The sequence below is a fragment of the Vanacampus margaritifer genome, chromosome 14 (assembly GCF_051991255.1).
Source record: "Vanacampus margaritifer isolate UIUO_Vmar chromosome 14, RoL_Vmar_1.0, whole genome shotgun sequence".
NCBI lineage: Eukaryota > Metazoa > Chordata > Actinopteri > Syngnathiformes > Syngnathidae > Vanacampus > Vanacampus margaritifer.
In genome coordinates, this window is record NC_135445.1 from 15,728,277 (window position 1) to 15,750,907 (window position 22,631).

Sequence of the window (22,631 nt, forward strand, 5' to 3'; positions counted from 1 at the left end):
CTTCGTCTTGCCACCTCCTTTGGAAAAGTACTGGCTGAAATGATCAGAGGGGCGGATTTTAAGAAACTATATATAGCGTCTGCAACCCGGAAGAGGGGACACATTCTGACGCTCAGAAATTCCACGTTCTTAAGTGATGTACCTGAGTGTTGAATGTTCCAAGAGATCTCTTGTTTGATTAAAAATCATTTTTGCAAAGAATGTATTTTTCTTACAACAACTCACCCTCATATTTGAACACGCAAGGAGGACAAAATACCTCCTAATCTTTCAATTGGCGACCACCGACGTTTCGACAGTTTCCAGCGGGGCGTTCAGGGACGGGCAGAATTCTACGGCCACATAATAATTAAGGTAAGTGGACAAATGAATCCACGTTTTAGGAATTCTGTCTGTTTCAGGGCGCGGCGGCTGGTAAATTCGTCGTGTAAAATTATTTTGAGGCTGGAGTCTGTGTAAGAAAAATAGTGATGAATTTTGAAATCGTTTGCTTGGACGTGAAAGTCCCAGATTTCGGATTTTACCACGGTGTTTGAACTATACACGTGGTGACGTGGTAGTGTATGCGGAAATGCGCAGATGATATGCGATCTTTTTGGAGTTATAAAGATTAATAACGATCGCTTGTAAGTCAGTCTGGGAAACATTTTGTCTTTACAATTTGGTTTTTACAGACGATAGATACGTAGATAATTGATTTGAAGTCTGTGTATATGAGGTTAAGAATAACGATCGCTTGTAAGTCAGTCTGGGAAACATTTTGTCTTTACAATTTGGTTTTTACAGACGATAGATACGTAGATAATTGATTTGAAGTCTGTGTATATGAGGTTAAGATTAAGATTAAGTTGTTGAAGTTGAGAGTAAATCAGCTGGGGAAACATTATTGTTGTAACCAAGCGGTAGATGTATGGGCATTGGTTTTACGTCCATACATATTTAAGTTGAGAGAAGTCGGCTCAAAAAGCATCTTTGTCTTGATCCCTGCCTGATGCGCGGGAGAGACAAACACTTTGTTTTTATGAGTAATAGATTCTTGGGTAATTAGATAACGAAGATCCTTGAATAAGTGTTGCCGATTAAAGCTGCGGGAGGATCGACTGCTTCATTTTCTAGGGACAAAAGACTCAACTTATGGAAGTCAGATTGACATAAAACGGACTTAATACGCCGTTTTAAGATTAATCGATAGGTCTATGAATAATTGGATATTGACATTCTTAGACAAGATATAAGAGATAAGATGTATTGACTCAACTCGTGTAAGTCGGGCTGACTAAAGCATATTTGATACGACGCTTTAGATCAAGCCAATAGGTCTATTGAATATTCGTGATTAAAATTCAAAGACAAAGAAACTGTTGAAGCTGGGGTAGCGCAGTTGACATCCGGATATTTATGTGTTGATATGTCGTACAAAACGACATGTCTTGTCTGTCCGTTGTGTGTATGCCGTCTGATCAGTGAAGAAACTCTAACGTTACGGTAAAATCTTAAAGGGACCGCGACGAGAACAGTTGATTAATTCTGTTATAAGTGAGACGTCACTTCATTTAAATATTAATACAACTGAACTATGATAATTTACAATATAATATAATATAATACAAATCAATAAGCTATAAAATACCTGAGTTAATAATTAAGACGAAACATGGACACTCTATTTGAACTCAAAACACAGTGGTTTGACCCGAATGGGATTCCGTTGAGTTTAGATGGGATGACGCTGGATAAACAAATTGGGAACGCATGCGCTGTGGCTATAGGGATTTTACCTACAAAGGCTAAACGAGAAACAAAAAAAGAACTTTGCGACTGGATGCAAGACGGCTGTAGAAAAGGTTATTTTCCGTCATTACAATCTGCAGTGTGTCTAATCTCTTTGATGAAGAACGTTGAACTTGCATGTGTGAAAAAACGTCACGAACTAGATGAGCTGGTGCAACACACATCTGTAATTTCTTCGAGTGGAAGAAAAGCCAGAAATGATCGAAAGCTTGTTGACAAAATAATGAATAATGCTAGAATACTAGCTTTAGGTATTTTTGTGAAGTTATAACCATTTATATAACTAAATAATGATATAAGACTAAATGATTTGACCTGATATGACTTCCGCTAGTCGGAATTAAAGCTTCCGGATTAATCATACCGTTTAAATAATGACTTAAAATGTAATTAATATTGAACGACGGGACTTGATTATATTGTGAAAAAGGTTAGTTTATTCTAATAAGATATGGCATTTGTTCGATGGTTTTAATGACGGCAATTTAACTTTGAATGTGCGTACACGGCGACCGCCCGTTAATAATGTTATGAGTGTATGTAATTTTATATAGAGGAGAGTCCCGGACGTATCTTTAAGAAAAGTGTATTGAAAAAATGATGAATACTGAAATGTTGCTTTGCAAATAAAATAACTGTATAATACAAATTTATGTAATAAAACAAATTAAGCCGTTTAATAAGCGCTAAACGGGATAAATTAATTAGACGGTAAAATTACTAATAAAACTTCTAACGCTAAAACCCGCAATTGTCTGCGTTAAATAATTGAACGACATTATATAAATTGTTGCCGTAACTGATTTTATAAGCCCCTTACATAAATTTCTTAAGCACTAATGTTGAATACTTAAACTGGCTTCAAGAGTGCAAATACGTCATATTTAAAAATTATGTTTGCTATAAAACGAACGAATATTAATACACAAATAACATAGAGAGGTATAGTTTTAAGATATTATAAAATTTAGATGCATGTCTTATGCTTGTAGAGCATGGGTGGCTTTGACTGATTGTAGTTGCTATGACTCATTCCCTTTCTCGGGTTAAAAAATGCCAACAGCCATCAATCTTTGTAATGAGGTCAAATAAAATGTTTTTATAAAAGGTAATGTTAATTGTGTGATTGTTTTAGATTAAATAGTTTAGTCTCTACTCTTATTTTAATAATAATAATAATAATAACTAAAAACAAATAACTTGGATGGCAATTAATGTGGAATAATTCTTATATAGATGATTGTTTTTTCCCTTATGATTTTGTTTGTGCGCGAGAACATTGTTTAATAAATTTTAAATATCTTTTCAGAATCAGGAGACACACCCATTAAGGACAATTGGGGTCGCACCAAAGTGCCATGTTCCGGTCCTGGGGATGAAGTAATGTGTTAATTATAATTTAAAAGGAGTTTTTTATTTATTTTTTTCTCCGACGTTTATAAATAGAAAGTAATTTTAATCTCTCCTGAATATATTTAACCTTTGAATTCGACATTTGAAGTCTCATTACAAACAGACTGGGGAAGCTATCTGGAAGAAACACATTTTTGACATAATTTGAGGTGCTATGTAATTAAAATCATTCCTGCTTTGACGTTTGACCAAAGGCTGACTTTACGGGCTGCGGCCTCCATTGAGAAAACATTAATTGAAAACTACACACTTATTAATTAACTATATTTGTAAATTGTTAGAGTATATCTGTCCTATTTTATCCTAAGTATTATTTATGAAGGTATGCAAAACATATTAAATTAAATATTGTAAACCATAACAAATATTGACATATAATTAGCAATTATTTAAAATTGTAAACTTTCATTGTTTTAATTATTATTTTTTATTATTTTTATTTTTATTTAATTTTTTTAATAAAATAAGTTTTTGGTTTTAATATTTACTGACATGTTATAACCTAAATACTGTTGGGGCAGATTTTAGTGTTTTCAGTCGAGTGAGGATTATTGGTCAAGGGTCATTATTTCGGAACAAAGTCAACTGGCGGGACACAGACCTCTTTAAAACCCTCACCCACAGAGAAACTGCAACTGCCACCTGTCACCACCACCAGCAGGGCGGTGGAAAAAGATGCCGCCATACCTGACTACACCTGCAGCCTGCTAACGCCAGATGGAAGGGCGGAGATTCCTGCCGACTATTGCCACAAAGACTGTGCCATCATATACAAATGTGAAAAAAGAAAAACTGCTCCACTGCCAAATGAACTGTTCTATGAAACTGCCCCAAATATTCTGCACAAGCGTCTTCAAAGCGTTCCTGCGTCCAGAACTGTCCTACGAAAGAACTATGCCATACGAAGGCCACACCCAACAAACAATGCTCTCTTTGAATTGCTGATACCGGGCCATATGATTTGACGCTGACTGTTTGCACTGAAATCTATATTTTGACATGGGTAGGGTTATAACATTTACAGTAAAACATTTGGTAAATTTAACTAATTGATTGACAACATTTTATATATACAAATTTTTTATATTTTAAAAACTTTTTTATGTCTATTTTTGATTTGATCTGATTTGTTTATTTTGCTATTTTAAAACAGTCAGTTTTTTGGACAAACATCAAACAGGGGGACTAGTAAGCTTAATGGTAATATTAAAACTAAGGGCAACTTTATGTATTGATAATATTTGATTTTTTGTTAAATTTATTGGTTAAGCTACAATATTTTAAAGTACAAAAGATAATATTGGTAAATTTAAAGTTTCAGAAATTGAAAACAGCTAATATGAATATAGATAAGATATAATTTATTTGAACCTTAATTATTATATTTTATTTTTTAAAACTTGGTCTTTTGATATTTTCCCAAATTCTCTTTTCAAATTTAAACACTGGCTTGGGATGCATTGTTGAATTTACTGGTTAAATATAAACTTTTTCCCCTCTTTTTAAAATAAATACACAAGCTAAATTTAGGTACTGCAAAACTTTATATATTAGTCTGAAAAATTCTCTAAAGCGATCTTTTTCAGAAGGGGGAATTATTAGTTGGTCTGGGTATGTCATTGCGAAATAAAAAATAAATATAAAATTAAAAGTTAGTCTTAATATGATAATTAGAGATAGTCCGTGAGAACGAATTTTATAGGAGGACCTTGGGGAATTTTTTGGACCATGGAGAAGGAGTAAGTTTCGGCAGAGACGACAAATTAAGGTGAATATGTTCCATTTCTATTTTTATTAATCCCTGGGGCCCTGGGGGAAGTTGTTATTTTTTGATTTTATTATTGAGGCGAAAGTTGCATTTGTTTAATGGCCGGAAGCACATTTGACATGCTATATCTATAACAATAAGTATTATAATAACATATTTTAATAATCACATTCTGTAAACAAAATTGGCCTTGTCAGATTTGAACTGGCTAAAAAAGATCTTTATTTTCCTTGCAATCAATGTGCTTAGGTCATTAAAAAAACAGCCAAAGGCTGGATCATAATTGAATGTCACAACATACAGAATTTTTTCCACAGGACGGGCCTGCAGAACTTTACTAAAAATTTACTAACCCCTAACTAATAACACTACCAAAATGCTCTCTCTCAGAAGAAGGGATGTGAATAAAATGTTTATTAGTGACTAATAAAAATGTCCTGCACTCAGACCTGAGGTGATGGAGGGGTCAATCAGTCCAATGACGCCGACACCTGGTTCGTTCAACATCCGGCCTTCAGACCTGCCGGGTCCACTTCCTACTCAACCATTACCTTCAGAGAGACCACTGCTCGAGCCACCTGACCAACTGCTCGAGCCACCAGGGGGAGTCAACAGAGAAACCAGTCGACTGCTGCTTCCAGTGTCAGCTAACGAGCTGAGCATTACCCAATGGAAATAGGAGTAATGTGTCCCTTTTCCCCGGCGTTGCAAAAAAAAAAAAAAATGAGCCACACTTTCAGGAAACAAACCCCAATTCGATGAATTCCTACATCTCTGGCAGTAGATGTGGGCTAAAGGATTCATCCATCCATTCCCCTGACCGCTTGTCCTCACAATGATTGTGGGGGTGCTGAAGCCGATCCCAACTGGCTTCGGGCAGGAGACAAGGTGCAACCTGGACAGGTTGCCAGCCAAACGCAGAGCTGAAGGACTCTGTTTGAAAAAAACAACAACAAAACGCAAGCAACAAAACCTCCCTAGCCCAAACGACGACAAGTCTTCAATCGCGTCCCGAATTGCACATACACAATGACACTCCTTTTAATCCTTAACTGCCATGCCAATTTCCTGAAATCCCCTGCTACAATTTTTTGACATAATCATAACCCACTGTCTTTATATGTGATATGCTTATTTTGCTGAAAAACCGAAAAAACACAAAAAACTGAAAAAACAAAATATCTTCTGATGAATCACACTGTTTGACATATGACGGGCGTCCTCTCTTGTTAAAAGGGTGTTTTTCTTCTTCCTGTGTTGCACCTGCTATTATGATGATGAAGATCCCGTGGGAATCCTTTGGTAAAAATGTTTAAATATTTAGTTGTTGGGCTTAGTTAGTGTTTACGTAAGCCCAAAGGGCGGACTGAAAGATATAATAACATTTTTAATACCTAAATTTATATACCAACTATTGTTACACATATGAACATTTTAATTTTCCATATTAACCTTTGAATTAGAAATCTTGTGTCTCAGCAGGGCACATGATGTTGACCTCGTATGCTCTAACCTTAAGCTTGAACGACGTTGTTTTGTCTAAAAAGTTCCTTCTCCGCACTTCTTTGCCAAAACACATTTGGCTCTCACAGTCTGCCTAGACACTGATTGGGCCAGAAATTCGTTGTTTTAAATACACGCACATCTCACCAATGAAAACAGAATTCGTTTTGAAATAATACACATACACATACATTATTGTCTCTATCAGTTATGTCCAGTTCGGGTTGTTTTGCGAGATATTGTTTTGGGGAAGTCAGACCCTTCAACTATGTCCCAGTTTATGCACCAAATTTGCCCCTGAACGTTTGTTTACATTAGACTTCGTCTTGCCACCTCCTTTGGAAAAGTACTGGCTGAAATGATCAGAGGGGCGGATTTTAAGAAACTATATATAGCGTCTGCAACCCGGAAGAGGGGACACATTCTGACGCTCAGAAATTCCACGTTCTTAAGTGATGTACCTGAGTGTTGAATGTTCCAAGAGATCTCTTGTTTGATTAAAAATCATTTTTGCAAAGAATGTATTTTTCTTACAACAACTCACCCTCATATTTGAACACGCAAGGAGGACAAAATACCTCCTAATCTTTCATAATACAAAGTAGAACAAAACTAACCTCAGCCATTTGGTAAAGGGAAAAAAAATGACGCTTGTCGATTTATTATACTTAAAATATTATTATTATTATTTAAATTACAGCTACAATTGATGGTCCGGTATCAATTCAAACGTATTTCACTATGAGAGGAAAACTACGGCGAATTGAGCATAAAAGTCTTGACGCGCACATATGCAGGTTCTCACGTCTATGACATCACGGTTAGCAATAGCATCATAATCAAGCATGAGACGGATACTAAGAAACGAGATTGATCTACAACCAAATTAAGTGAAGGAAACTAAACACATTTTTAGCTCCAACAAAAGGGTGAGTCACGCTTTGCTTAAGCTTCTGTTTCACTTCGTAAAAAAAAAAAAACAGAACTAATAATTACCAGTAAACTAGCGTCACTTTCTTATGTTCTCCTTCCAGGGGAGGTCGTTGCTTGCTAGAAGTTCATTTCCAGTCCAATTTAGACGAGCAGGGCGGATGGGGCGTGTGTGTTTGACAAATAAAAACAAACCGCGAAGATCACAATGACCCCTTACGTCAGAGGTGAGCAATCTCGGTCCTCGAGGGCCGGAGTCCTGCAGGTTTTGGAAGTTTCTCGCTTCCAACACAAGCTGATTCCAATCAACAGGATCGTTATCAGGCTTATGCAGAGCTTCCTGATGAGCTGATCATATATCAGCTGTGTTGGAGAAGGGCAACATGCAAAACCTGCAGGACTTCGGCCCTCGATGCCCACCTCTGCCTTACGTACACTTCCACAATTTAAAACCGTCGGTCTTGACGGAGATGGCAAAACACTACTGATGAAGGTAAGATAATTAGGCTATAAGCTAAACAAACATGTATGTAGAAAGAAAAAAAAAAGTAAAAGTAAGTATACAAGTTCATTTAATTTAATCTTTATTTATCCAGATAGAACATTTACAACAATTTCTTACTTATAATGTTGATCTGGTCCAATGATAATATAGCTTACCAAAAAGTAGTAGGCCTATAATTGAAGTACATAATATAGAGTATACTTTAGTATACCTAAGTTTATTTTTCGAGTGTACTTATCCTTGTACTAAAAGTAAACTTTAAGTAAAGTCCTTGAGACTAAATTAATAAACACTTACACTTAAAACTACACTTAAGTATATTAATAAGTATACTTAAGCATACTTTATAGTATATTTAAGTACACTATTAAGTATACTTGAAAGTTTTGTGGTACACTTATGTCCACAGTAAAAAGACCAGTGATGGATTGACAGGAATCAAACCAGCAAACACTGGTGCTAAAGGTAGCAACCTTAACCTCTAGGCTATCCAGCCACATGATCTTTAGGGCTTAAAAATTTTTTTTTCAGATTAATCACATTTGACTATTTTGATTAATCACGATTATTCGCTTAGTAAAAAAAAAAGGCTTTTTTATCAACATTTTTTCCCCGCCAAATTTGAAGAGCACCGGTTATGTGTTAATTCTTTCGACATTTAATGTTACGAGGACGTCTTCAACATTTTTGGATCCACTGCACACACTCATCCTCCTCTTTTTCAAATCAGTTAATTACTTGCATAATTTAAAATGGGAAAAAATTACCCCAATATTTTGACATGAACAAATATTCTAAATGTGATACACAAACATTTATTCAATTCTTTACTTTAATACATGTAGTTGTGTTTATTGCTCAAACTACTTTAAACGTAGCCATCCGCTGTCACGCTAAAGGTTATAATCTATGGTCAAAATTAATAGTGTGATTAATCTACATAAATTCAATGATTAATGTGATAATTTTTTGTGATTAATTAATTTGTTAAAACTTTAACTTTGACAGCACTAAAATAAATGTAACCTATAATTTTGGTTCCTTAGCAAGTGCCTTCTAAGTATATACTACTACAGGGGTGCCCAAGTTCGGTCCCCTGTCCAGCCTGTTTTCCATGTTTCTCTCCACTAACACACCTGATTCATGGTCAGGATCGTTACCAGGCTTCCGCAAAGCTTGCTGATTAGCTGATTAGATTCAGCTGCACTGCAGGAGGGAAACATGGAAAGCAGGGGCTCTCGAGGACCAGACTTCGGCACCACTATACTACAGTAAGTACACTTATAGTAAATGTTTTAGTATAATTAGTTACAAGTACACTTAACATTTACTTGGTGAAGTATACTTCCAGAAAGTACAAGAAAATAAACTGGAAGTATACTCTCCTAATTTTGAGTATACTTCAAGCATACTTAAATATACCTCTTTTTGGTAAGGGTTGTTCACATTCAACTCCTTTACCTAAATAGAAGAACAGACTGAAAAGTAGGAGACCTAACCTAAGAAAGTCAAAATGTTCTTTACAATAATATGTTCTTTGTGACCCTACTAGACTAAACATGGTATTCCGATCACTGTAGTTTTATGAAACATGAATTAAGCAGGAAAAAAATCACTTGTTTTTATCCATCTCAGAGGGCGACAATTTTGGCTTGTACTGCCACTTGCTGTCGACTGAAAATGATATCACGGTGCCTGAGGGCTCAGCTTGTGAACATCACATGACCAAACCCAGAAAACAGGTGAGCCGTGATGGTCATTCGTTAGAAAGTATCATTGAACAGTCTCGTCTAATGCACTGTCAGAAAAAAATCGAGTGATTGAACTTTGCTTTCCTGACATATGGCAACATATGCAGCCACTGTTACTCATCATATGATGAGGCTGTACACTGTGTGATGTGGATTGCTTTCTAAATAACTGACATCATGTGATAGGGTTCTCACGGTAGGCATGAATTTATTGGCCGGTGCAGAAGAATTTTCTCTTAAACACACTTGAAACCAAAATTTTAATCAGTGGTCTAGCAGAAGTGAAACAAATAATAACAAAACATTTTTTTTGACAGTATCAATCAGAATGAAAAATTGTCATGAGAAAAACTGATCAGTGGGTGAGTGGGTTAGACAATTTAGCAAATAATAATGCTGAGAACATTTGGGTAGCTACTTGATGACCTTAAGAAATTCTCCTTTTGTGACCTTACATTCAGTTGTATGCCTTCCTGTCTCTAAGATTAACATTTGGTGTACCTGGTTTCCTTATGGGTGTCTGTACTGTTGGGCTGGCTAAATGATCAAGTGGAGGCAGCTTAGTCTGACTGGTTGGTAGGTCATACGGTCCTTTATGGGACAGAAGGCTGATTTCTCGACTGAGATTCTCCATCTGCTGCGACTGCTTTCTCACCAGCTCTTGAAGACTCCATATTTCATTTCTGTCGGCTCGCCTTCTGCAGTCTTGAAGCTGTTTTCCCTGAGAACACACATATACTGTATCAGCAAGAAAAATTGTGTTGACGGTGTAAAGTGAACCTTAATCCTTGGGGCATTTTTTATGAAAGCCGGTCAGAGCCTTGTTATTAGGATGCCTGGTAAAAGAATATATAATAAGTCTCCTTTAAATCTTATTTAATTCTGTCTATTTTAAGTCCCTCTATTCCATTACCATCTTTTGATATCAAACCCAAATGTTTTGAGTCTACAGTCAAAATTAAGAAATGTCTAACTGAAATTACAGAACAGTATACCCAAAGCCTTACTTACTTACTGCATAATGTCAATGTGCGAATGTGGTAACTCACAATTTTCTTCTGCCTAGCATCGAGTTTCTGTTCCAGCTCCTTCTTCTGCTCGAAGAGACTATTCAAGCAGAGAAGTCGTTCTGTGTTGCTCCTTGTCATCTCCATCAGAGCCTGACGAGCTTTTTCCACTTTGACCTGTGAAAAGCATGCATGTAAACAAACGTAGACGAGAGGTGAATGTCAAATCTTTATGGACTGCTCGAACTATCACACGCAAAGGTCCACGTACATCCCACTGTTTGATGTCTTTGGCATATGCAACTTCTTGAAGGAGTTTTTCCTGCTTCAACTCCTCAACTGTCCTGTTACCGGACAGCGTCTGCAGAACTTCCAGATCTACCTCTCTCCCAAACTTTCTCATCATTAGCTGGTTGCAACGTTTCTCCAGCACTACATCGAAACACAAAATAATTTGATTAGTGCATCTGGGTTCTGCTAGTTGGGGGCCCTCTGGTTTTGTTTCTACTTGGGTCTTACACTGAATCTCAGAGTTCATGTCCTTGCGTTCTTGAAGGAGCCTGATATGCTGCTGCCTGGCTTGATTGTAGACTTCTGCCTGCTGGTGCTTTTCAACCTCCAACTGCTTCACCCGCTCCTGCAGACGTTTCAGCTCTGTCCTGTTGAGTACCAATGCCGGGCTGAGGTCTGAAGGCACCTGGACTGCAATATCAAACTCAATCTTGAAGAAAAGGAAAAGCAAAGTAGGTGTTGGCAGAAAAATTGAGAGAAGAAACTTGTCGCTTTTCTTGAAATGCATAATAAAACCCTCAGTTCTCTTTACCTGGTGCAGTCTTAACGGAACCACGACATCTAGTTGGTTCATCTTATGCTGTTTCTCTCTGTTGGATTGCTCCAAATCATCTTCTGCTGCCTTGCGACTGATTTTCACTGATTTGAGCTGGTGGTTCAAACAAATAAGCACAATTTGATTTCTGTATGTGTGTATAATTGTCACTGTAAAAAAAACAAAAGAGCAATATTTGCTTGAAAAAACTTAATAACGTTTTTTTTCACCAGAAACTCTTAAGTCAATTTTACAAGGAGAGTTTTGAGGACGTTTTACCAGTTTATTTAAAAGGAGGAAAAAGTTACTCAAGCATTGAGGAACGAACTTGTGACCTTCAGCTTGGAAGACAGCCACTCTATCACCTGAGCCATGCCACTCTTGTTTTTTGCTACAATACTGGATTGTTGGTGTGCCCAAAATGAGACAAAAAAATGGTCTCTTGGCGGTACAAGGATTCCGCCTGACAATATACTAACACACTGGAGGAGTGGCATGGCTTAGATGGTAGAGTGTCTGTCTCCCAATCTAAAGGTTGTGGGTTCGTTCGTCAACCCTTGAATAGCTTTTTTTTTCCTTTAAATTTTTTTTAATAATAAACTGGTAAAATGTACTTCAAACTCTCCCTGTAAAAATTACTAGGTTTTTTTCAAGTAAATATTACTAGTTTTTTTTTTTTTCATTCAAGCAAATAGCACTATGGATGGAGGGATATGAGCCCCTCAGATTCATAGTGACCTTGATCCATCCCCTCCACTGACCCTCCCTGTATATGATGGTGCACTGTGGCTAATTTTAGTGACAAACACATCAGGTAATGTCAGTCAGACTAAATTACATTTGGCCTGGCATTTGTCTGCTACAATTATTTTTCTTTTCAAGATCCACATGAATATCAGAAATTTTAATGAGAACAGCTTCCATAAAAGTCGGATCTCCAACTCAGAAATTCAGTTTTTTTATTTTCTTGTTCCCACTATGATTTCCCCATTGTGGCAAGCAATTAAATCACATCCATGTAACATTTAATGAGCCTCTGACCTTCTTAACAAGGGAGTCACACTCCCTCTCAAGAACGTCAACACTCTTCTTCTCCTCTGTCAGCAGCTCATCGAGGTCCAGTCGACGTTCACGAAGCTGCAGTACATGTGCATACAACTTTGGCTCACAGCCTGTGACCAAAAGTACACCCGGAGGATGTGTTTAGTTGTATTTTGGGTAATTCATTAAGCATCCGCCATAGATTGTGTAAACAATCACTATATGCACTTAGAAGGAAAGTAAACTACTGACCGGAAGGGCATTCCTCTGCAGCAGCTTCTCCCTCCAATGCATCCCAATCATCATCATCATCCCAGTTTTCATAATTGTCAAAGTCGTCCTCATCCTCCTCTTCTGCAAAATACATTTGGACTGGAGCATGAAAACAAAAACACACATCTTCCAATCCACTTATTCTGTGAAACCTCCCCTCACCTTCACCTGAGTGATCCTTCTTCTTGGTACGTTTTATTTTCCTTTTGAAAACTTTTGTGAGGTACTCTTCAAAGGTCTTGTCGTCACCCAGCGAGGCCTGAAAGGCTTTTGTTACAGCCTTTTCTTTCTCCTGCACTTTGGTTATGGCTTTATACTTCAGTTCCAGCGCTTCCTTATACTCCTCCAACTTATACTTTAATAAAAGCATTAAACAAGAAATCTGCATGAGGCAACATCTACAGTATAGTACAGTATATCTGAAGTGGATTTAGAAATCACGTGTGATAAAAAAGCCAAGTTTGTATACAAATGAAGAAAATGTACTCCAGAAATGGTCCACGTTGAAAATTAAACAATGGTGAGACACTACAGGTGACAATTTTCTCACCATTAAGTTGTTCTCCTCCTTCACACGTGTGTCAAGCTTCTCTTGCAGAATCTTCTCACTCTTGTCCATCTCCTTAAGGAGCAGCAGTTCTTGATAGAGTGACAGCTGACGAAGGTTGCCAAGTTTTAGCCTGCAGTCCAGCATCCGTACCTTCTGAAGACACATCATGTGCTCCTTGTCAAAGTCGGTCACCATGCTCTCCATCTAGTGGTTAAAAAAAACAACACAATTTATTGTTTCCTTTTTTATCTGAAAATTAATGAATGAAAGTGTGATCTAAAATTAAGCTATATAACAGACCTTTTCCAGGAGAGAGTCCTGCATGTACAGCAATTTGCTCTCCTCCTTGCTCAGCTGTGCTGTTTCATCCCCTTTAGGTTCTTCTTCTTCTCGTTCTTCAATGGAAGCAGATAAATCTATCACTTCATCCATTCTTTCCATTTCATTTTCCAGTTGCTGTAGCAAAACAACGCTTCCCTGCTGTTCCTCCAGCTCTGTGCACTGAAAACTGTAGTGGGTAAAAAAAAAATTTGGGGGGAAATCATGAGTAAGAAAACAAATCATTTTTAGAATAGTGCAGAAAATGCAAGTTGTCTTTCCCATGAACTAAGCTCTGAACAACACTATCTTTAACCACAGATAATAAATGTGAAATGTAGCTTCAGCACCTCTGGTTCCTCAGCAAACGGTATTTCTCTAGGATGGGCCGGGTGCATCGTATCATGTCTGGGATTTCCTCTGGACGTACAGTGGGTAGTGGGGGTGGACACCGTTGAAGATGGGATGGCAGAAGACTCTGGACCTTCTGGAGCTGCTTAGCCTCAGCCCGCATTTTTGATGAAAGTAGAAGTTTGGAGTCTCGCAAGGCCATGATCTCTTGGTTCATCTCAGTCTGTATCTTACGTATCTGGTGGGATGGATCGATGCAGTTATTTCTAAAAGTCATGCCTGTAACTGATAAGTTTGCATCAAGATCATTGGTGGGCAATCCTGGCACTTGAGGGCCGGAATCCTGCAGGTTTTAGATGCTTCCCTCCTCCAACATATATGATTCTAACGATCAGGATCGGTGGGTTGGAGAAGGGAAACATCTAAAACCTTCATTAATCTGGCACTTGAGGACCAAGGCTGTCCATAACTGATCTAGATCATTAGCATTTGAAGTTACAAAAAAATCTGGAGCAAGTTGATGCTTGGAATTTAATGTGTATAAGAATGCAGTGCTTGTGCTTTACATTGCCCTCCAGGTCCGTCATCTGTGCTTTCTTTTTGTCCGCATTCATTCTGAAGTGTTTTGGTACACTGAAGTTTTTGTCTGTTTTAAGTTTCAAGTCCCCAACACTCTCTTTGGCTTCACAAATGGCCTGCACATCGTGTGGATCTTCACAGTTCTTCTTGGGTTTCTCTGTATAACTGAGATGCCAATTAAGTGGTTAATATTGCATTAGCAAACAGCGGTAATAATTCAAATCATTGGACAAAAGTTTTCAGTGTGGAAATTCTTGCAGAAAGGTCTGCAGCGCCACTCACAATTTGTCCCATTCCTGATTCCTCTTTTCGATCTTGGCACGTGCCTGTTCAGCTTTCTCTGCGGCCTTTCTGAGCCTTTCTATCTGCCGATCTGCAAGCTTTACTCCTGAAGATCGAGACACCAGGAGGTGTGGCACATCTTCCTCTGGTGAACACACATCAGCAATCACTTACTGTACTAATGTACAGTATTCGACGGGTAAAACAAATACTTGTCTCACCATCTGTTTCATGACTGACTTTTGTAGTTTGATCTTTGGATTTTCTGCGTTCATCTGGAGCAATTTCTTTGCTGCTTGTCTCTCTGTAACTACTCTGCTGTTGGGCCTGCCCTGAAGAAAGTGCTGGAATACGATAGGTGGAGACTCTGTGGTCAGTGCGGATGGAAAACACAGTGACTATGCTAGACTCCAAAGAACCATTGAACCTGAAAGTAAAACAGACCAAAAAGGCTTTTCAGCGTGGTTGCAGGATTCTATTTGGTTTGTGTTTTGACGTTTAGTCTTGACATCTGGGTTGAATGAATACATCAAAATCCCAAAATAAATATTACCATTTGTCTAGAGAAGTAACTTATAAATGAAAAGTATTTGGTCAGACTGTGATAAAAGCCACAATTGGTTAGTACCACTCCTGTAGTTTTTTCAATGCAATATGAGAGCGTTGCTCTTCCCAGCTCATCTGTTCTTGGACCTCTTTTAATTTCCGGGTCTTCTCCCTCAAAGCATGCTCTTCAAAACACTTGTCCAGTTGCAACTCCTGCTTACAAATAAATTACAAAGAGATCGGAACCAAGTTACTTGGCTTTACTTGAATTTAGAATTGTTCATCTCATAGTCAAAATTTTACTGTTGTGTGTGTGTGTTTACCGTAAGTGACAGCCGGGAGTGTTCTGGCAGGTCAAGGTTGTCCTTGAGCAGTTTTTTGAACACATTCTGAATCTCAGCTAGCCTTCTCCGCTTGTCAGATTTCTTCTTCTCGGCTTCCCGACACTGATGGTCTTTCTCCAACTTCTGTTTGAACATCTCTATGCTGGGTGGGCAGATAAAATCTGAATCACTTGGATGATTTTTTTTTGAAACGCAACTAACAAATTTGCACTCTGGAAATCTTAAATTTACATCAGTAAAAGTTTGTCTAACCCACAATTTCACCTCTAATCCTGTTGCTGGACCTGAAAACTATTCCCAGCTAACTTTAAGGGTGATCAGTGGTTTAGACTTTGAACTGATGAATAGGCATGGAGCTACACCGGGTTAGAGGGCGCTCTAGCCCTACCCAAAATCTCTAGTAAAGAGGATTTATTACTGGTCTATTCATGTCTAACTGCATGAAACACACCATCTTATGCAATTACACTACCCAATGCACAGGTGAGGTGATATCCACTAACAACTGAGTCATACTCAACCTGTCAGCCGCTGGGTCATCAATGTCCTGAGCCAAATCTTCATTCTCAAGACCGTCCTAATTGAAGGATCACAATATATTACATTTTGATCGTATTCTATCAAATTGCTAATCTGTTAATCATCATAAATGGATCTGCACAATATAATTTGAAAGCTTCTTTGTTGAAAAAGATGGCTAACCCTTGGAGAAGGAACCATGGCCCTTTTCCTCTGCAGGCCTTTTTGCACCTCCTCATGAGGAAGCATGTTGAAGGAGAAAATATTCCCATCATCTCCTGCTGTCAACACAAACTGGTCATCATAGCTGCAGCATATGTGCCACAGGTGTCCATAATTGCTGTCGTGGATGCTCAATTCCCAGTATGTCTGCATAGAGGTTAGGGTGTGGTTGTCTGGATCAAGAGGGTAAACCCTGATGGAGCCTGAGTGCATGCCACATAGCATTAGTTGCCGGTTGGAGCTGTGGAAAAAAAACAACCAAACATAAGTCTGACCTGATCACTATGGAGCAAAACCTGTATTTTCACTTAAGTTTATTCAGTCATCATACTTGAAGGTGACTGAACAAATAGCATCATCATCAGCATTCAGGACAGTCAGGACGTCAAATGGCTCATCCTGACGTTGGTCTGGATCCTCATCCTGATTCTCAGAGAACTTGCAATGGTACAAAAAACCTGAGTCATACCCTCCCTGGAGACAAAAAGTAGTGTAAATTAGGCAGGTATGCAAAAGAATTGTTATTTTAATTTCTGTAAATGTGGGTGTGTCAACAAATTGGTCTTTATTTAATGTGTCTGCATGTATGTGTACCATAGACAGCCAGAATTGTCCAGGCTGGGAGTAGAAACCACAGTGAAGAGGACTACGAGGGTTAGGGATGAAAATGGTGGGTAACTCCTCTTCCAGCGGTCCCTCTTCCACAACTTGATGCTCCTCTTGCGTTTTCTGCTGCTTCACCTTCAAAGCTTGTCGCCTTGCTATTTCCTCTTCTCTCTGCAACGCATGGATATGAGTCATGCTAGTCTTGAGCTTTGTTTATTTAAATGTAGTGAAGAATTATTAGCATACATTTTATTGTTTAGCTTGTAAATGAAGAACTGTTGTTGTAAAACAATATGATTAACATGTAGTGAAAACCCAACAAAGATGTGAAGCAAAACCTTGATTTGAGATTTGATGCTCTTAAAGTAGAAGGATCTTCTGGGCAGTTCCAGAAGTTGGTATGATTTGGTTGGGTTCGGGGTACTCTGATCAGGACATGGTACCTCCACAATATAACCATTCTGACACAGGATTAGTAACCTGTTTTCATGCTGTACAAGATTGGGAATTAGTAAAAAAAATTAATGTTGTGCAATAATCACAATATTGCAATAGTAATAAATTTTGCACAGTCAAAATATACTTCCCTTCAAACAGAGACTTACATGGAAATGAGGTGACCACTCCAGTAACTGCACTGGTCCGGGAACATGGACAAAACCCATTGGCTCATATTTTTCTCCAACAGTAAAGAAGAACACAGTGCTATCTGAGCTCTGGGGATAAAGATAAAGGCTGAATATAGTTTAAAAAAATTTAATTAAATAAAAACACTCAACTCAAGACAGCCCACTAATATCAAACAAAATGTAGAAAAAACATCAGCTTAGTAACTTCATGAATTTCTGTTTCCGCTTGATCAAAGGAAAAGTCCTCCAGACAAAATAAAACTGTTCTGATAAACTGCACTGAAAATCTCTGAGTGGATTATAAAAGGTGCTTTACCCCAGTGGCTAATATTTTCCCATTGCACTCATATGCAACAGCTGTTACAGGGGCGTTATGCGGCTTGAAAGCTTGTTTGAGTCGAATGTGGGCATCTCCTTTGTTGTTGTGCAACCCTGTGGGGTCAAAAATCTCCAGCAAACGAACCACCCCATCTTCAAATCCTGTCACCAATAAACCTCCAATGTGATTCACCTGCAAAAAAATATTGATTATTCTCATTACTCAAGTTTTATGGAAATGAATTGGTAGTAAATGAATGCATGTCATACTAACCGAAGGTGGTGCCCAGTGAAGAGCAGTTCCACCTTGATTGAATCGGCTACAAATGAGTTCTGTTTTTGCCAGAAAGTCAAAGACTCTGACAGAACCTGGAAAAGAGAATATCCAGAAACATAGCAGCGGGTGTTTTGTGACAGTAGTTTGAAATTATATTGACACATGGACACAATTGTTGAAATATTTTCTATAAAGAACGATAAACCTACAGTGGTCATTGAAATAGTTTTAAATTGACAAAAGAGAGAACATTATTTGTACTCAAAAGGAAGATGAAGCTAGGGTTGATTATAATTGTAATTATTACGTTTGTCAGCGGCCATTGGGGATTTTTTAGTCTTTAACAGCATCCCAATCATATAAAAATACGGACTCACGGTCCAGAGCAGTCGTGGCCATTAGATGACTTTTCTTTGACACATCAAGACCTTTGATTGGTCCAGCATGGAAGGATAACAGGCACTGTGGATCAGGAGTCTGCTCACAGAGATTTCAGTTAGATGAAGTCATTCAAGTGTGCTCAGGTTGCTGTAGAGTACTAGTTACTAGAGCAGAGCATACTTAGTCAATGTCCCACTCTAAACGTCATTTTGGACTAGCTATGTTGACTAGTCCATACAAATTGTATCAACCAAGACAAATCATATTCAACATTTGTTTAACTATTTAAGGTAATGGCTTTGGGATGGACTTCTTTCTTCTTCTTCTTTCAAGCATTCATACAACAGTTCTCATGTTCTGCAAAAACCTACTTCAATTTAGCCAATCATATTTTTGCATCAGGTTCCTTCATTTTCCCTATCTCTAGCAGCACCCCTCAAAGCCTATTTGGCAATGCACTTTGTAAGCCCACACAGTTACGGCAAAACTTTTCTCAGTCTGTTCCTGATTGGTTCCCATTAAGTTTGTTCTTTCTTGTGGTTTGTCTTTCCGGACCTTGCTCCGTAGTGGTGCCCAAATCTTCAAACATGCCCAGTACAAAAGATGTAGAAGACTTATTCATGCAAATTGTTTCATTTGTAGGGCAAGTTCCACAATGTGGTCATCATACTGTTCATTCAACATGATCCTTTAAAATTTCAATTTGATTCAGAAGTGAAGATAAACGATGCTTTATTAATTGCGTTGATGAGCCTTACAGTGTATGTGAATGAAAGATCCAGTTTCCAAATAGCTCCATTGGAATCCTACGGGATAAAAGAGATTAAGTTTGAGTTATTCGCTGAAGTGCGATTTATGAATTTTTGTGAAAGATGACTGGTGACCTGAGCAAACCAAACAGTAGAGTCAGGCTGGGAGCTTTTCACTATTGAGGAGAGACATACATGGCGCCCAACTGTCATCTCATTAATGGGTTCCATCTCAAACTTGCCGCTTTCACTGCTACTGTCTGCATTGTCGATTGTCTCAAAGTCCCAGCCCTGCAGGCTCAAAGGGAGGTTGCAATGTCATATTAGGCCAACAGGACCATTTTAGCCTTTCAATTACGCAATAATCTCTGCTTTACCCGGATCACTCCATCAGAGCCAATGGTCATCAGTTGCCCGTCCTCCAAGGCAAAAGGTTGGACAACCCCTGCATGACAACATTGTCCTCCCTTGCTGCAGAGCTCTACTTTAATGGCATTTCCATCCCACAAAAGTAGGTTACCCCAGCTTGAGCCAGACACCACCTAAGAGGATGGACAAAGGTAAAAGTCCTGCATTGTTGTTGTTGAGCCACACCAGCACGTTCCTTAAATAAACCCAACCTGCCATATATGTAGAGCACAAACCTTTCCGTCGGGAAGCTCTATGTAGCCTTCAATATCTGTAGCTGCAGTTTTTCCAAAATGGCCCATAAGTCCTTCCAGTTTGAGACCTGTAAATGTGCTGGCCATTCTCCAGAACCTAGGCAAAGACAATATTTGAATCATAAATGGACATTGAAAGAACTGGGTCTTTTCTTGTTGAAATTATTGGCAGGTTCTGCCAGAATGATAATATCCCATCTTTTTTTGACAATGACTTGAAACATTTCTTTAATGACTCCATCAACAGAACAAATACAATTTAAGAAGAGTATTTATATTGTGTCCTTTACTTGATGTGTCCAGATCCTGATGATGTCAGTAGGCCAGGGTTGTATGGAGAGAAGCTCACTCGGTAAACATCCTGAGAAATTGCTTTGCACCTGAGCATTACCTCCTCCTGTCTCCACTTCCACACTGTCAGCATGTAGTCTGGTGCACTGCCCAGGGTGGCCAGGAGACTTCCATCGCTGCTAAAGTTCACAGAGCCGAATGCAAGCTCTGTACCTTCTACGCACAGGAAATACATGATCAGGCACAAGACCTCAATGGAAATAATGATTGGATTGTGGTTCTAATCACCTCTCAGGATGCGGTATGCTTGTAATGAAGGAGATTCATATATTATCAGGATGGGCTTTTTACCCTTTTCTGCCACGACAAAGTACTCTTGGTTTGGGTGTACCTATACATACACAAGAAAAATATTAATACACAGACACGTTGCTTGAAGGGTCTACACACGCATATATTAGTGTCACAAGGATTTTTTAGGTTTCGAAGAATGCTGATAGCATTCAAGACTTGAATTTTACTTGAACATCTTCACAGGAACAGGCCTATCCATCAATTTCCTATAATGCTTAAGCACTCAAGGGCCAATGAAAGAAACTGAGTCCATTTCACCTGAATTTGATACGGTGGACCACAGTATTCTGTTGGCTCGTTTGCAGCGGTGAGCATTGGTGGTAGTACTCTTTAGTGGTTTAGATTCCAATTGGCTGGCAGAACTTGTGTTATCCTTGGTTTCTCGGAGTCCCGCACTGCTCCACTGTCGTATGGTGTTCCATAGGGTTAAATTCTGGGGCCTCTGCTGTTTTCACTGTATCTGCTGACCCTGGGATCCATCACAACAAAACTTGGTATTTCTTTCCACTGCTATACGGCTGAAAGCCAGTTGTCCCAGACACATTCTCACTGAGGCCACGTTTGTCTTGTTTGCAGAAATCAATGCCTGGATGGCGATGAATTTCAATGAAAATAAAAAAAGTATTTTTTAGTGTTTGCGGTGTTGACTATTTTTATCAATCACTGTTCTAACAGTCTTGTTTTGTTGTAGGACTAATGTTTGCTCCGTGTGCAGCACCTTGTATGCTGTATTGGTTGTTTTAAAGTGCTCTATAAATAAAATTGAGTTGAATTCGTGAAACCAACCTTCCAATTACCTAATGACTGTGATGACAACATATTCTCCAGCTGCAGAGAATAGATCAACTGATCATGACCTGATGTTGTTTTAGTTCCACTGGTGGGGGAGGACTTATGCCAGGCCTGGCAGAACCAAACTTGTAAAAGTCTGTTCGCCTGTCCTGGAGGAGGTGTGAGACATTGAGTCTGAGTGGGCCAATGGTGGCCAGCTGGAGCTGTGGCCATAAGATTGTTGGTCCCTGTCATGGTGGTCAAGCGTAAGAGGGAATTTTATTGGCCCTGCTTTAGCCTGCGGGCCAAGCAAATTGCAGATTGCAGATAAGGCGGTTGCTAAGAAAAAAATAATTCATCTTCCAAACAACTTCGATGAGATTCTGATTCAACCAATTACTAAGTGAGGACGAATACTTCAAGGACCTCAATTCCTTGCGTTTCTAAGAGGAAGCAGTCTGGGCTCTCTTATCTCTGGGACTCAGGTTGCTCACAGCCGTTTCTATTGGCTCCCTTATAATTTCTCTTGTATATTTCCCTCATTCTTACCCCTATTGCACCAATTCCACGGCCACTGCAGGAGCGGATGTATCTCTGCTGCTTGGTGGAAACATCAAGCAGGATCAGCATCTGACCAGCAATAAAGATCAGAGTTCTGTTTTCCAGCAGCTGAAGGTTTGCTCTGCGCCTACAGTCATAGCCAAAAAGAGTGACTTCGAGAAGAAAAGAATCAAGGTTCATGATTACATTTTTGAAAATGTTTTACTTCTAGAGCAACCTAAACATGAAATCAAGGCCAGCTTTTTATAGTAACAGCCTGCATCTCTAGTGAAGGATCTTGGATGGTTTAGAATAAAAAATATAACCTCAACATGAGTGTATCATCAAGTGTGTTGTTTTGATGGGGAAAATACTAGAGTGTATAGACGGCATTCTATGATGCCTCTAACTTAATTTTAAATAATCTTTTTCATTTATTGCACTTAAATTAATTGAGCAAGTGTGTCAAAATTACAATGAAGAACAGTTTTTCCTGTAGTTCCAAAATAACTTTTCCTGGCATGGGCATACTTT

General features: G+C 38.6%; 3 protein-coding genes across 10 annotated transcripts in view; 1 reads left to right on the forward strand and 2 right to left on the reverse strand.

Moving 5' to 3' along the window:
• LOC144063838 (cilia- and flagella-associated protein 44-like) overlaps positions 1-7,818 on the reverse strand; it is a 28,290-nt gene extending 20,472 nt beyond the window's left edge. Inside the window, exon 1 of one of the 4 annotated variants that reach the window (XM_077585738.1) lies at positions 7,472-7,818. Coding sequence is in view for 3 of the 4 variants with exons in the window: in XM_077585740.1 (XP_077441866.1) it covers positions 7,093-7,101 (9 nt within the window). In the remaining variant the exon portion in view is untranslated. Of the gene's footprint in view, positions 1-7,092; positions 7,381-7,471 lie in introns of those variants that run through there. The other 3 variants (XM_077585740.1, XM_077585739.1, XM_077585737.1) reach the window with 3 other exon arrangements.
• LOC144063842 (uncharacterized) lies at positions 361-6,995 on the forward strand. 2 transcript variants are annotated; one of them, XR_013296638.1, is made up of 3 exons: positions 361-1,844; positions 3,829-4,972; positions 5,420-6,995. XR_013296638.1 is itself a non-coding variant. In XM_077585747.1 (3 exons), the coding sequence occupies exons 2-3, from the start codon at positions 1,655-1,657 to the stop codon at positions 4,167-4,169; spliced, it is 531 nt and encodes a 176-aa protein (XP_077441873.1). In that variant the 5' UTR covers positions 361-718; positions 831-1,654; the 3' UTR covers positions 4,170-6,995. The 2 variants fall into 2 exon arrangements, 1 of the variants encoding a protein (XP_077441873.1); XM_077585747.1 differs by having other exon boundaries at positions 361-718; positions 831-1,844; positions 3,829-6,995.
• Positions 7,819-9,844: 2,026 nt separating the features above from the next.
• Positions 9,845-22,631, reverse strand: part of LOC144063839 (cilia- and flagella-associated protein 44-like) — a 13,498-nt gene continuing 711 nt past the window's right edge. The window contains exons 1-33 of one of the 4 annotated variants that reach the window (XM_077585742.1): positions 22,107-22,230; positions 21,045-21,255; positions 20,721-20,823; positions 20,432-20,648; positions 20,124-20,238; positions 19,857-20,021; positions 19,615-19,770; positions 19,489-19,536; positions 18,727-18,826; positions 18,347-18,441; positions 18,071-18,265; positions 17,731-17,841; positions 17,464-17,616; positions 17,114-17,296; positions 16,851-16,993; positions 16,481-16,760; positions 16,300-16,355; positions 15,758-15,920; positions 15,517-15,647; positions 15,110-15,315; positions 14,889-15,033; positions 14,594-14,771; positions 14,027-14,265; positions 13,659-13,866; positions 13,359-13,562; positions 12,971-13,163; positions 12,788-12,889; positions 12,536-12,666; positions 11,492-11,608; positions 11,188-11,389; positions 10,940-11,100; positions 10,711-10,845; positions 9,845-10,382 (exon numbers count right to left, since the gene is read on the reverse strand). In XM_077585742.1, the coding sequence (XP_077441868.1) occupies positions 10,119-10,382; positions 10,711-10,845; positions 10,940-11,100; positions 11,188-11,389; positions 11,492-11,608; positions 12,536-12,666; positions 12,788-12,889; positions 12,971-13,163; positions 13,359-13,562; positions 13,659-13,866; positions 14,027-14,265; positions 14,594-14,771; positions 14,889-15,033; positions 15,110-15,315; positions 15,517-15,647; positions 15,758-15,920; positions 16,300-16,355; positions 16,481-16,760; positions 16,851-16,993; positions 17,114-17,296; positions 17,464-17,616; positions 17,731-17,841; positions 18,071-18,265; positions 18,347-18,441; positions 18,727-18,826; positions 19,489-19,536; positions 19,615-19,770; positions 19,857-20,021; positions 20,124-20,238; positions 20,432-20,648; positions 20,721-20,823; positions 21,045-21,101 (4,956 nt within the window). In that variant the 5' untranslated portion in view covers positions 21,102-21,255; positions 22,107-22,230 and the 3' untranslated portion in view covers positions 9,845-10,118. Of the gene's footprint in view, positions 10,383-10,710; positions 10,846-10,939; positions 11,101-11,187; positions 11,390-11,491; positions 11,609-12,535; positions 12,667-12,787; positions 12,890-12,970; positions 13,164-13,358; positions 13,563-13,658; positions 13,867-14,026; positions 14,266-14,593; positions 14,772-14,888; positions 15,034-15,109; positions 15,316-15,516; positions 15,648-15,757; positions 15,921-16,299; positions 16,356-16,480; positions 16,761-16,850; positions 16,994-17,113; positions 17,297-17,463; positions 17,617-17,730; positions 17,842-18,070; positions 18,266-18,346; positions 18,442-18,726; positions 18,827-19,488; positions 19,537-19,614; positions 19,778-19,856; positions 20,022-20,123; positions 20,239-20,431; positions 20,649-20,720; positions 20,824-21,044; positions 22,271-22,631 lie in introns of those variants that run through there. The other 3 variants (XM_077585744.1, XM_077585741.1, XM_077585743.1) reach the window with 3 other exon arrangements.